Genomic DNA, 12,108 nt, shown 5'->3' with positions numbered 1-12,108 from the left:
AATGCTGCGCAAGCTTAGCATCAGTCGAGCAACAATATTTTTCAGCATCCTCTTCCTTCTTTTTTTTCTTTTTGAAGATTACGCAGTATTACTTGTTTTGCAATCATTTTATAAGAGTGAAGAGGGCGTTTTTATCAAGAACTGAGAATATAAAAATCTGCTCATATGGTAATATTCTCATGTATCTATCTATACAAATGTACTGTTATAGGATATAAAAAAAATCTTATCAGTATTTTTAGATGATGTATTTATCGATTTATAAAATATATTAATCTTAATATATCCTTAAAAGCACTTGCGGTGAACAATTCCGGGGCCAGACTCGTCGTACTCTTCCTTGGTGATCCACAAGGCCTGGAAGGTGGACAGAGAACCGAGGATGGAACCACCGATCCAGACGGAGTACTTCCTCTCAGGAGGAGCGATGATCTTGATCTTTATGGTGGCAGGAGACAAAGCTGTGATTTCCTTCTGCATCCTGTCAGCAATACCAGCATACATGGTGGTACCACCAGACATGACAATGTTGGCCAGCAGGTCCTTCCTGATGTCAATGTCGCACCTCATAACGGAGTTGTGGACAGTCTCATGAATTCCAGAAGATTCCATACCAAGGAAGGAAGGCTGGAACAGAGACTCGGGAGCACGGAAACGCTCATTGCCGATGGTGATGACCTGACCATCAGGAAGTTCATAGGACTTGTCGATGGAGGAGGAGGCAGCAGCAGTATTCATTTCATTCTCGAAGTCCAGGGCAATGTAGCAAAGCTTCTCCTTGATGTCACGGACGATCTCACGCTCAGCGGTGGTGGTGAAGGAGTAACCACGCTCAGTCATGATCTTCATCAAGTAGTTGGTGATATCACGACCAGCCAAGTCCAGACGGAGGATGGCATGGGGAAGGGCAAAACCTTCATATACTGGAACCATGTGGGAAACACCATCACCAGAGTCACAAACCTCACCAGTAGTACGGCCAGAGGCGTAGAGGGACAGGACAGCCTGGATACAGATATAAGTTGCAGGCATGTTGAAGGACTCGAACATGATCTGAGTCATCTTCTCACGGTTGGCCTTTGGGTTAAGGGGAGCCTCAGTGAGCATGGTTGGGCACTCCTCAGGGGCAACACGGAGTTCGTTGTAGAAGGTGTGGTACCAGACCTTCTCCATGTCGTCCCAGTTGGTGATGATACCATGCTCGATGGGGTACTTGAGGGTGAGGATACCTCTCTTGCTCTGGGCCTCATCGCCGACGTAGGCATCCTTCTGACCCATACCGACCATCACACCCTGGTGACGGGCGCGGCCAACGATGGAGGGGAAGACAGATCGAGGAGCGTCATCACCGGCAAAGCCAGCCTTGACAAGACCGGAGCCATTGTCGCAAACGAGCGCCGTCGCCTCTTCGTCGTCACACATGGTGGTGGTGGTTTAGATATGATATCAGGATATCTGGAAAATTCAAGAACATTGCTTCATTGTTGGAAAAACGAATCAGTATGCATACATACATGAGTATCTTGAAAAATCACCGAAAGAGTTTACATAAGCCTAAATCTGGGTTTCTGTGTGTGCGTGTTTACGGGAATATATGTGTGTGTTTGTGTACTAGGATGTATTATTTCAAGTAATCAGTGTTTTGTTTATCTGTGTAATATTGTCAAGTTTTTGGCATACTTTAAAAGAACTTAAAATATATGTTCAGAATACTTATCCCTCACTGAAGAATAAATGTGGATGTTTAGTAAAAGACATGCACAGTCATTATGTATTGTGCGTTGGACAAATATGAAACAATTTTTGTACTGTTTATATAAAATCATGTTGTGTTCTCTATTGTCAATCTGTTCATCGAAAATTTAGCGTGCAGTTCCATGATATACAATTTACTGATTCAATCAACTCTCTCTACCTAGTTGCAATGGGTGTGTTTTATCTAATTTTTTTATTTGTCCATAGAATAGTCTGAAAGAACCTTTTATACAATGTATTAAGGTGTGCTGGTATTTGAACCTCTCTTATATCGCTGTCTTTAGTTCGTATTTCTTCACCTCGGTACTGCTTTGTAAGTTTTTCTAATAAGTGCAAGTTTACGTGTCGCTACTTTACATAGTTGATGAAGAATTTACGATTTTTACGAGAATAGTTTTCCAATCGGTCGTCGCGCCTGTTGATTGTTAGCCAGTTTACCATTTTGGTTTATTTTCTAGTTCTGAAAATGTGTTGGAATATTTTACATTGTATAAACTATTATTTTAAATCCTAACGGTTCTTTTAGATATTAGATTAGCGATTTAGATATTATAAATTGCTATGGAGGTATCATAATTAAACTTTTAGCTATCCTCAGATTTTTTCGTATTTTGTGCCGCATGCATTTTAATCCAAATTCCTACAGTTTTCTCAAACTGTCATTCGCAATTCTTTTATGTGGATATTATTATTGTTGCGTTATAATTTAGAGACTTAGGGAAGTATTTTGTCAAGTTTTGATCGAAAATAGTTTTGCAAGAAGTTTCAGACGTTGTAATGTAACTCATGGTCCAGAATGTGGAAACAGATTTGTGTAATCACCGCCATAAGTGAGTTTTGATTAGCAGTACTGGCAATTTTTGAGTGCCACTACTCAGACATCATATTTAATGGTCTAAAACAGGAGTAAATGTTAAATTATTAATATTAAAGAGCGATTTTGCACCGGAAATGGTAACTTCACTTGAAAATGATATAACACTTATTTATGGCTTTTGGTAGTTCTTGATTTTTCGATTTTCTTGAAACGTTGAAAGCCCAAATTAATAAGATTTCAGATAAGGTACCGAGTTATATTTTTCATGAGATAATTTTTTTCGACGCAGATTATATTTGCCAATTAGCAGTCATATCGGTTAATCACTGAGATATCATTAGAACGAACATCCACATATGATGATCACTTCAAACACTGAGGTGCCACTAACGTCATCACCACAATCCCACTGTGAGTCAGCGGAGGTATTGGTAACCTACCGTCGATGAGTCCTAGATGCGACTAGCTTCCCTCATAGGCTTGGGCTCCTTAAATACATGACCAGGGATCCGTTGTTCACCACCCCCACTGGAATGTGTGAAATCGAGCCAAACGATATCAAATGAACCACCCCCAAAGCCTTCAAACCAGTAATTTCATCGTATTTTTCTTTCATTGAGGCGTCTTTTGCCAAGGTAGTTCGATCTCTTGATTTGCGCAGTTGCAAAGTCAGTTTGGTTGTTTAAGTAACCTGAGACTTTGGCATGATTTGATGAGGAGGAAGCACACCCACCTGAAAGACACGTCATTCTCAAGCACGTGTGAACTCCATGGCATTGTTTGTTTACAAAGTTTCTGGGTCATTAAGTGAAACAGTACAGTTTTCTTAGATAATTCACATTCCATTTGTGCACCTTCGCTAAGCAACAAGTGCTGTAAAAGATAAGAAATGACATCATATGTCTAATCATTCTCCTGCTTCCTCTTTTTCTTTTATTTTTTTATTATATATATTTATTTCAGGTTGGGTTCCAGTATCATACTCATCAAAATTGTGATTCTCATCTCATAGACTCATTCTTAAAAATATATGAATGTAAAAAATCTAACTTCTGAATTTTGAGTCACATGAAAGGTTTTCAACACTTCATATCCTTTGCTAGCTGAGAATGAATTTCCAGTTATATATATTTTCTATGTTCATTACCATTTAATACCTCGAAATTAATTCATTACAATCTGAAGTTCTTCGAGTTTCAAGACGCCTTAAATTCGCATTGATTGTTTCATAACCTCTACTAGTATTTATCAATATAGCAAAGGTTAATTATAAAATAACTCTCTCTCTCTCTCTCTCTCTCTCTCTCTCTCTCTCTCTCTCTCTCTCTCTCTCTCTCTCTGCAAATTCACATACCTCTATTGGTCGATGTCACGGTCGTCTGAGGCACATACTAGATGGGGCATCCCAAAGGTTCCATAACCATTAGAGGGACAGAAATAAATACGACTATTACTTATTCTAATCTCTCTCTCTCTCTCTCTCTCTCTCTCTCTCTCTTCTCTCTCTCTCATGTTCTTTTATGCAATTCCAGCTCTAAAATAAGCTTTCTGACATCTTTACGTTGCTCTTTTCAGAAGAATGTATTTAAAGAATGTGTTGGAAAATAACCGCAGTGATTGCCCTGATGAATATATTGTTGACTTTCTGCGTTGTCCTGCATCGTAAAGAAAGAGAAAATCGTGATGCTAGCGAAAGCTAAGCCTAAGTCTTATATTTCTACATTTCTAAGACGACAGTTCAGTAACCGCGAGATTGGATTGTGTTCGTTTGGATAAACCAGGTATTTCACAGACATTAGTGCTCTGCTAAATTGGGTAATCAAGAGAAAGATGTTTTGTTGCCATTGACTTTAGTGCTTGTTACCATTTTATTGCATTTTCTCGCATTCTACATTACCATATTTTTTCAGTATTATTTATATGATTTTTTTTTATCATTTTTGTGTCTATTTTATCTTCATTTATGAAATAGACAATTTGCTATCTTTGAAAACTTTTGCCTTTGAAATAAATTGACATATGATCCATTTCGTCATCGCTTTCATTGTTGTTAACATATCTACTAAAAGAAACTCAACAATTCTTAATTTACATAATCGATTTCATCAGGTAATACGTCAGTAAACTGGTATATTATGGTTTATTATTACTAAATTAGTAAAGAGTTTGAAGGTTATCATTTAACCTTTTCCTAACATATTGCTTTTATTATTGTCATTTTATGAATGAGGTTTTTTTATTTATATTACTATTATTTGTGAATTCATATGTTTCCATACACTGGTTGGTCATTAATTAGCTTGTTTTCATTTATTTCTCTATACGATGTGTCATAAGGCATTTTTTCTCATTTGTGACTTTTTTGTGTTGCTATAGGTTAAATAGTTTGGATGAGCATTGTTTGTTTGTAAAGACCTAATACTACATTTTCACTTTACTTTTTTTTAGAGCTCTTTTGCTCACTTATTTCATACTATGGTTCAGTTTGTGCCCCGAAGATGTATTAATTACAGAAAAGAACATTGATCTGTCGTTTCTTTTTAAGCGTTTTCTATAGTGTCAGTTGATAACCAAATAGCGTGCATTTTTGTGATTATATATATATATATATATATATATATATATATATATATATATATATATATATATATAACTTCTCGAATTTTTCGCGCGAAAAATTCGAGAAGTAAGAAGGGCATTGCGACTATTACAATTACTTATGTATCTGGTAAAAAGTGACCGGTAGATTCTACACACACACTATATATATATATATATATATATATATATAATATATATATATATATATATATATATGTGTGTGTGTGTGTATGTATGTATGTATGTAAGTATGTATGTATGTATGTATATATATATAGTGTGTGTGTGTAGAATCTACTGGTCACTTTTTATCAGATACATATGTAATTGTAATAGCCACAATGCCCTCCTAACTTCTCGAATTCTTCGCGCGTGTGTTTGCATATACATAGCATATGTATGTGTGTGTTTGTGTTAAATGTTCTAATCGTCTTTTCTAATAAGGAATGACCCCGGAGAAACGCAAGACACCAGTTTGCTGTATCGTTCATATTCGTACAGGAAACTTCCACAGCATCAGCCGCTTTGTACACCCGAATGGAAAGCTCGTCAGGAGCTTATCAACGCCCTTATGCTCAATGGCTCATTCTCGCCTGAATATTGAGGCGCGTCCTTTCCATCGCCTTTCATTCAACCTGGCCAGTAATTTACCATGTTCTGAAGCCAACTTTAAAACCTGATCTTTCCTAGTCATCTTTGTCACTCTTTTTAGCACGCTGTTGTGTTAAAATGCGTAACGAAGATGAAATGAAAAATCATTTTTCAAGTTGCGTATGTTTTGTGTATATTTTTGTGTGTGTGCGCATACTCGTGTGGCCCCATAGTTTTAAATATGTGATATACCGTAAAATATATGATATACTGTGTACATAAGGTGTTAATAAGATAGAAATTTAACTCGTCGTCTCAACACGGGGAGCTATTAAAGCTTCCTGTGTTTGGATGAAGAGTTAAAATTCTGTTTTCCTCGACAGCTTATTGATTCATTTCTTATTTAATTATATGGTATATGACATTGAGAACTCTCTTAATAATGTTATTTTTTGTAACCCCTTATTCTTTGAATGATGCAGGTAATGATGCAATAAGCGTTGAAATTTTGGTGATTTAAGTGTTTCTTATCCTCATTGCAATGGCATATTTGTAGTTTGACTGAATAAACATATTAGTTATTCAGAATGGTTATAGCTTCTGGGGATCTGTCATATTATAAACTCGTAATATGTTTGAGAATAATACTTACCTTTACATGTATCTTTCATTTCACTGATTAGAGAATACTAGAATGAGTTACTTTTGGAAATATTACCCATTGCCATCCTCCATTTATTTTCAATTGAATACTTATACTAGCTAGTTGCTCTGAGTGGGATGTCACTTTTTTTGAGAAGGGAAGTTTTATCATTTAAGAATATTTAAAAGAATGACATAACCTGTGACATTTATTTACCTCCAAGTATATCGTAAGATTAATTGAAAGTTTTAAAACTAGATGTATCCATACAAGTTATTGCCACATGCTAAACTCATTAAACCTTTAAATTAACATATGATTTTAATTGGATTAGAGACGTATCAACATCGGATAACTCGATAACTTGTATGATTATTGGTACTTGGGCAAATAGAGACATCTAAAACGGTTACCCTATTTTTGTACTTTATCTCATTTCAAGAATTCGTTTTTAATTTGTTTATTTAAAGGGTATTAAGATCTAATATAGCAAATGCTTTCATCTCTTAAGTGAATGGATTAAGAAAGCAGGTTAAATATATTTTGGTTTCATAGCTTGCATTCTGATTCAAATGTTTTCACCTGAAAATGCAGGTGAAAACAAATGCCGGTTTTGTTTATTTTTCCTGCGTGATGCATTAGACTTTCTTAACCCCAGATTCAAAAAGAAAAAAAAATGAGCAAAACTCTCTCTCTCTCTCTCTCTCTCTCTCTCTCTCTCTCTCTCTCTCTCTCTCTCTCTCTCTCTCTCTCACCGACTTCAGTGAACTTGCCAGTGTCCATAATGAACCGGTGTCCGTAACGGACAGCAGCAATTTTGTAAATATTTCCCCAACGAAGTTTTATTTACCTTTTTTTTTTTTATAAACGCTTGCAATAAAAAGAATTTCTCCCAACCAGCTGTTCCTTATCTTTAGAACGCTTTTAGTAGGTCACTTATTTAACCATTGATTTATTAATAGGTCTCCTTTTTACGAATGATATCGGAAGAAATGTTGAGCGAATTTAATACTTTTTGTCTCAAAATTTTGTACCATTTATTCAAGTACCTATGGGACTATTTAAGGACGCACACACACACACTCACAAATATGGTACACAAAGGTCTCCATTACGTCAAGAATATGATTTTTAATTTCACATGAATATAACGATATTAATAAATAAACGAAATTCTGGTAGGATTGCAAAGTTAGCTCATTTTCAATAGGTTGGTGATGCAATGCTGGTTTGAAATACGTTATCTTCTTAAGGGTTTCTAGGCTTCTAGCCTATTTTTCAGTTGTTATTGCTTTGTAATGTTAATCGTTGACACTTTATGTATATATTTCATTCCTAGTTTCTTTGTGACTATGTGAATTCTATTGAATGGAGTTCTTGTCAAATTAATCATGTATTTAACTTGTTCCATATGGATGTGCACAAATTTAAATTATATTTGTAATGATGATAATTATATTTTCATAACAATAATATTTTCTAATTATAATCCGCTTTCAAAGATGAATGCAAATAAGGTTGGACCTAAGGCTATTTAAATGCTAAACATTGCTATTTTTTTATCATTATTATTACTGAACACGTTGCAGACTGCCAGCCAACAAAATGCTCGCCTAATAATGTAACTGGCGTTGATCCCTGAGATTTCCTGTGGCATGAGGGCAATGTACAGGAGTAAAAAAAGATCCTGCTCTCATTGCGCTCGAGTGTTTGTTGTTCTCACAGCCATGATCTCCCACTTAATCTCCAATTGCTTTCAGGGAAACTTTCCTTTTAAATCGTACATCTTTCACAGAGAATATAATTAGTTTGGCAGCAATTTCCTGTGCTTTAAGATTAAAAAGGGTTTTGTTTCGGAAATATTAGCTTCTTTGTCTGATATTAGAATAAGTTTGTTCTTATAATTTTGTGTATTTGTTAATTTACTGTAAAAGAAGTACATGTGGATGTTCTACCGCTATTCCCGGCCTTAATGGATAATTTATACTCTACAATGATAGAATGCAGTTTATCAACATTCTTCCAACTAAAAATTTATTTCCTTTAGATATCCATACGAATTACATTGGAGGTAGTGCTGTTCATAAAGTAACCAAGAGAACAATAAGATTTATAGGTTGTAGGCATATCTTTTATTCTGGAGTTAGAAACACTTTCTGTGAACGATACCGGGTCCAGAATCGTCGTATTCCTCTTTTGTAATCCACATGGCCTGGAAGGTGGACAATGACCCAAGAATTGAACCGCCGATCCAAACTGAGTACTTCCTCTCAGGAGGAGCGATGATCTTGATCTTGATTGTCGGTGGAGACAATGCGGTTATCTCCTTTTGCATCCTATCAGCAATGCCAGCATACATGGTGGTACCTCCAGACATGACAATATTAGCCAGTAAGTCTTTCCTGATGTCAATATCACACCTCATGACCGAGTTATGCACGACCTCGTGGACACCAGCAGATTCCATACCAAGGAAGGAAGGCTGGAACAGAGACTCAGGAGCACGGAAACGCTCGTTGCCGATGGTGATGACCTGACCGTCAGGAAGTTCATAGGACTTGTCGATGGAAGAGGAGGCAGCAGCAACGTTCATCTCACTCTCGAAGTCCAGGGCAATGTAGCAAAGCTTCTCCTTGATGTCACGGACGATCTCACGCTCAGCGGTGGTGGTGAAGGAGTAACCACGCTCAGTCATGATCTTCATCAAGTAGCAGGTGATGTCACGACCAGCTAAGTCCAGACGGAGGATGGCATGGGGAAGGGCAAAACCTTCATAGACGGGCACCATGTGAGTGACACCATCACCAGAGTCACAGACCTCACCAGTGGTACGGCCAGAGGCGTAGAGGGACAGAACAGCCTGGATACAAACGTATGTAGCAGGCACGTTGAAGGACTCGAACATAATCTGAGTCATCTTTTCACGGTTAGCCTTGGGTTAAGGGGAGCCTCAGTGAGCATTGTTGGGGACTCCTCAGGGGCAACACGGAGCTCGTTGTAGAAGGTGTGGTACCAGATCTTTTCCATGTCGTCCCAGTTGGTGATGATACCATGCTCGATGGGGTATTTGAGGGTAAGGATACCTCTCTTGCTCTGAGCTTCATCGCCGACGTAGGCGTCCTTCTGACCCATACCGACCATCACACCCTGGTGACGGGCGCGGCCAACGATGGAGGGGAAGACAGCTCGGGGAGCGTCATCACCGGCAAAGCCAGCCTTGACAAGACCGGAGCCATTGTCGCAAACGAGCGCCGTCGCCTCTTCGTCGTCACACATGTTGACAGGTGTTTTGAGAAGTCCTGAAGAGAAAAATTTTATTTTGATTATAGACATTGTTCAACACATCTTTTCGGGTTTCTTTAAATTACAGCATTTTCATTATGTTCATATAGAGTTCAGATAATTCCGTACGGTCTTAAGAATATTTTTTGCTTTTACGAATACAAGTTTTGTGCAGATTTGGAACTCCTGGGAAAACGTGCTTTCGTTATGTACAGTTATTATTTCAATGATAGTTGAAGCACTAGGGTTTAGTTCCAGTTGCTTATTTAAAAAAATATCCTATAGAACTTATGCATGTATTACACTTGTTTACCTTAGCGTAAAAATTACCACTGATACTACATCACGTCAGAATTTTTCAAATGCAACCATAAAGCATTAAAGTATACAATTTTTATATTAGAGCATATATATATATTTTGCCTCAGATATCCTAAATTTTGCAATATGATTATTATTATGTATTCTCTAACACTGCCCCGTAATTTGTATACGATATGTATTAGGGAAAAGATCTCAGTTGTATTTATCTATAGATGTATATTTCAAAGGATGTTCTATCTGGATCTTTCTTATATTTTTATAACTTTCTTTTAAAGCTTAAGAAGATTGTTTTTCAGCATAAAAAAATCAGATAAAACAAGGTATAAAAAGTCTAATTATTGCTGTCAAGTTTTCTTGAGTATTCCACCCAAGTATATTTGTGAATTTTAAATCTATTATTGATTTTATTATTGAACAAAATGGTTCTGAAGCAAAGACCACCGTTTGTACCATTTCTACATTAGATTTGCACGTTTACTCAGTCTTCTTTCCCCTAAATATTAAGACTTTATATGTATGCCCCTAGTAAATGTAAAAGGATTTTTAATCACCTTATAACACCTATTTGTTCATTCATATCTAAACCTTTGTATATATACACATAGATAAATATGATCCCAGCCATTATGCGCTTTGTACGGAACTGATCTTGCCCCCATGTATTCCCTGGCCTTGTATCATTGGGAACACTTTTTAAGTGATGGCTCTTGCATGAATATTGACTTGAGTTCGTCATATCAAACAAACACTGTTTCTGTATGTCACTGTTGCTCCCTGTATTGTGAAAGTCTTTTATTGAGCACATTTTATACCATGTTTTTCATGCCGCTCTTGAGCACTTTTCTCTTCGTCTCACTAGAAAATATTATATATATATTTTTTTTTTGCTTACTTATACTTTAGTTTTTATAGTAACGCCAACGAAGTGTGTCCATGATGTTTACATAGGTTTCATATGCTTCACTTTATTTTTACTCCATCAGTCCTTGAACTTTATTTCAATTTCATCGGTCATTACCACACTTTTACTTTTGGACACTTTTCTTTCATTCCATAGTTTTGTAGAGCTCCTGGTGACGGAAAGCATGTTACCATCCTTCATAGCACATGAGGCAAATGGCCTAATCCCTCAAAGTTTGAGAATGGCAGAGCTCTATCGACACTGGTTGTTTTTCAAGCACTAGATCTCAATTTTTCCTTCACCCCCACTGCGCCAATTGTACCTGAAAATTCGTAACCTACCTGGACAGTGAGTCTCCTAACGACTGCTCTTCATTTTCGACATCTCGGTTTATATACAAGAGTTAAGGCTCCAAATTTCCCCATGAGGAGGCGAGGATGAGCCAAAATACTATGTGACGAATGCATGTGCCTTGCATTGCACTTTGGATTAAGATTTTTCCTTTCATCCAGTCAACAGCTGCTATTTGCGTTGGGTTGGCTTCAAACTCTGCAATAAAATCATGCATTAACTTTGTAACTGCCAATACTAATACTCATTGTCTTTTCTTGAAAATCTAGAAGAAACAATCATGTTCCTTTTCATTTTTTTAAACAGTCATGTTCCTTTTCATTTTTTTTAAAGTCATGTGATAATATCCATACTTAAAAAGTTATTTTGCTTTCAAGACTTTTAAGAATTCAGTTTTGAATTAAGCGATCATATTTTCTTGAAAATGATTGAGAAATAGTAGTGTTGTTTCCTTTTTTTGTGCGTGTGTGAGTGTGTATCCATTCTTACTATTTTTACAAAATGGCCAACATTTTCTAGTTTATGCAATCTGGACAGGATACGATCACGTTTGAGCGGCAGGACGATCCCAATTTCCAGTATATGCTAACCTGATTTCCTTTGACAGATTTATTTTGAATCAGATGAAGAGGTGGAGGACGAAAGCAGAACTCAAATATATAACATCCTGCAACGGAACAATGGAATAGAATAATTTTTCTTCAGATGTGATGAATCATCATCCTGAATTTATGTGTTTTTCACTTAAATTAGAATCTTAAACGTGGCAGGAAGCCGAATAGTTTCTAACACGCCTACTAATTCCTCCAGTCTAAACTCTATCGGACAGGGAGTGAATCATAA

The 12,108-nt window shown here is 36.7% G+C and overlaps 1 protein-coding gene and 1 pseudogene across 2 annotated transcripts in view; both read right to left on the bottom strand.

Moving 5' to 3' along the window:
• Positions 1–226: 226 nt before the first annotated feature.
• Positions 227–12,108, bottom strand: part of LOC135201486 (actin-like) — a 106,415-nt gene continuing 94,533 nt past the window's right edge. The window contains exons 1-2 of one of the 2 annotated variants that reach the window (XM_064230463.1): positions 3,013–3,156; positions 227–1,455 (exon numbers count right to left, since the gene is read on the bottom strand). In XM_064230463.1, the coding sequence (XP_064086533.1) occupies positions 289–1,422 (1,134 nt within the window). In that variant the 5' untranslated portion in view covers positions 1,423–1,455; positions 3,013–3,156 and the 3' untranslated portion in view covers positions 227–288. Of the gene's footprint in view, positions 1,456–3,012; positions 3,157–12,108 lie in introns of those variants that run through there. The other variant, XM_064230464.1, reaches the window with a different exon arrangement.
• On the bottom strand, positions 8,401–11,349 carry LOC135201478 (actin-like; annotated as a pseudogene).

The sequence above is a fragment of the Macrobrachium nipponense genome, chromosome 28 (genome assembly GCF_015104395.2).
Source record: "Macrobrachium nipponense isolate FS-2020 chromosome 28, ASM1510439v2, whole genome shotgun sequence".
NCBI lineage: Eukaryota > Metazoa > Arthropoda > Malacostraca > Decapoda > Palaemonidae > Macrobrachium > Macrobrachium nipponense.
This window is presented reverse-complemented; position numbering and strand designations above follow the sequence as displayed.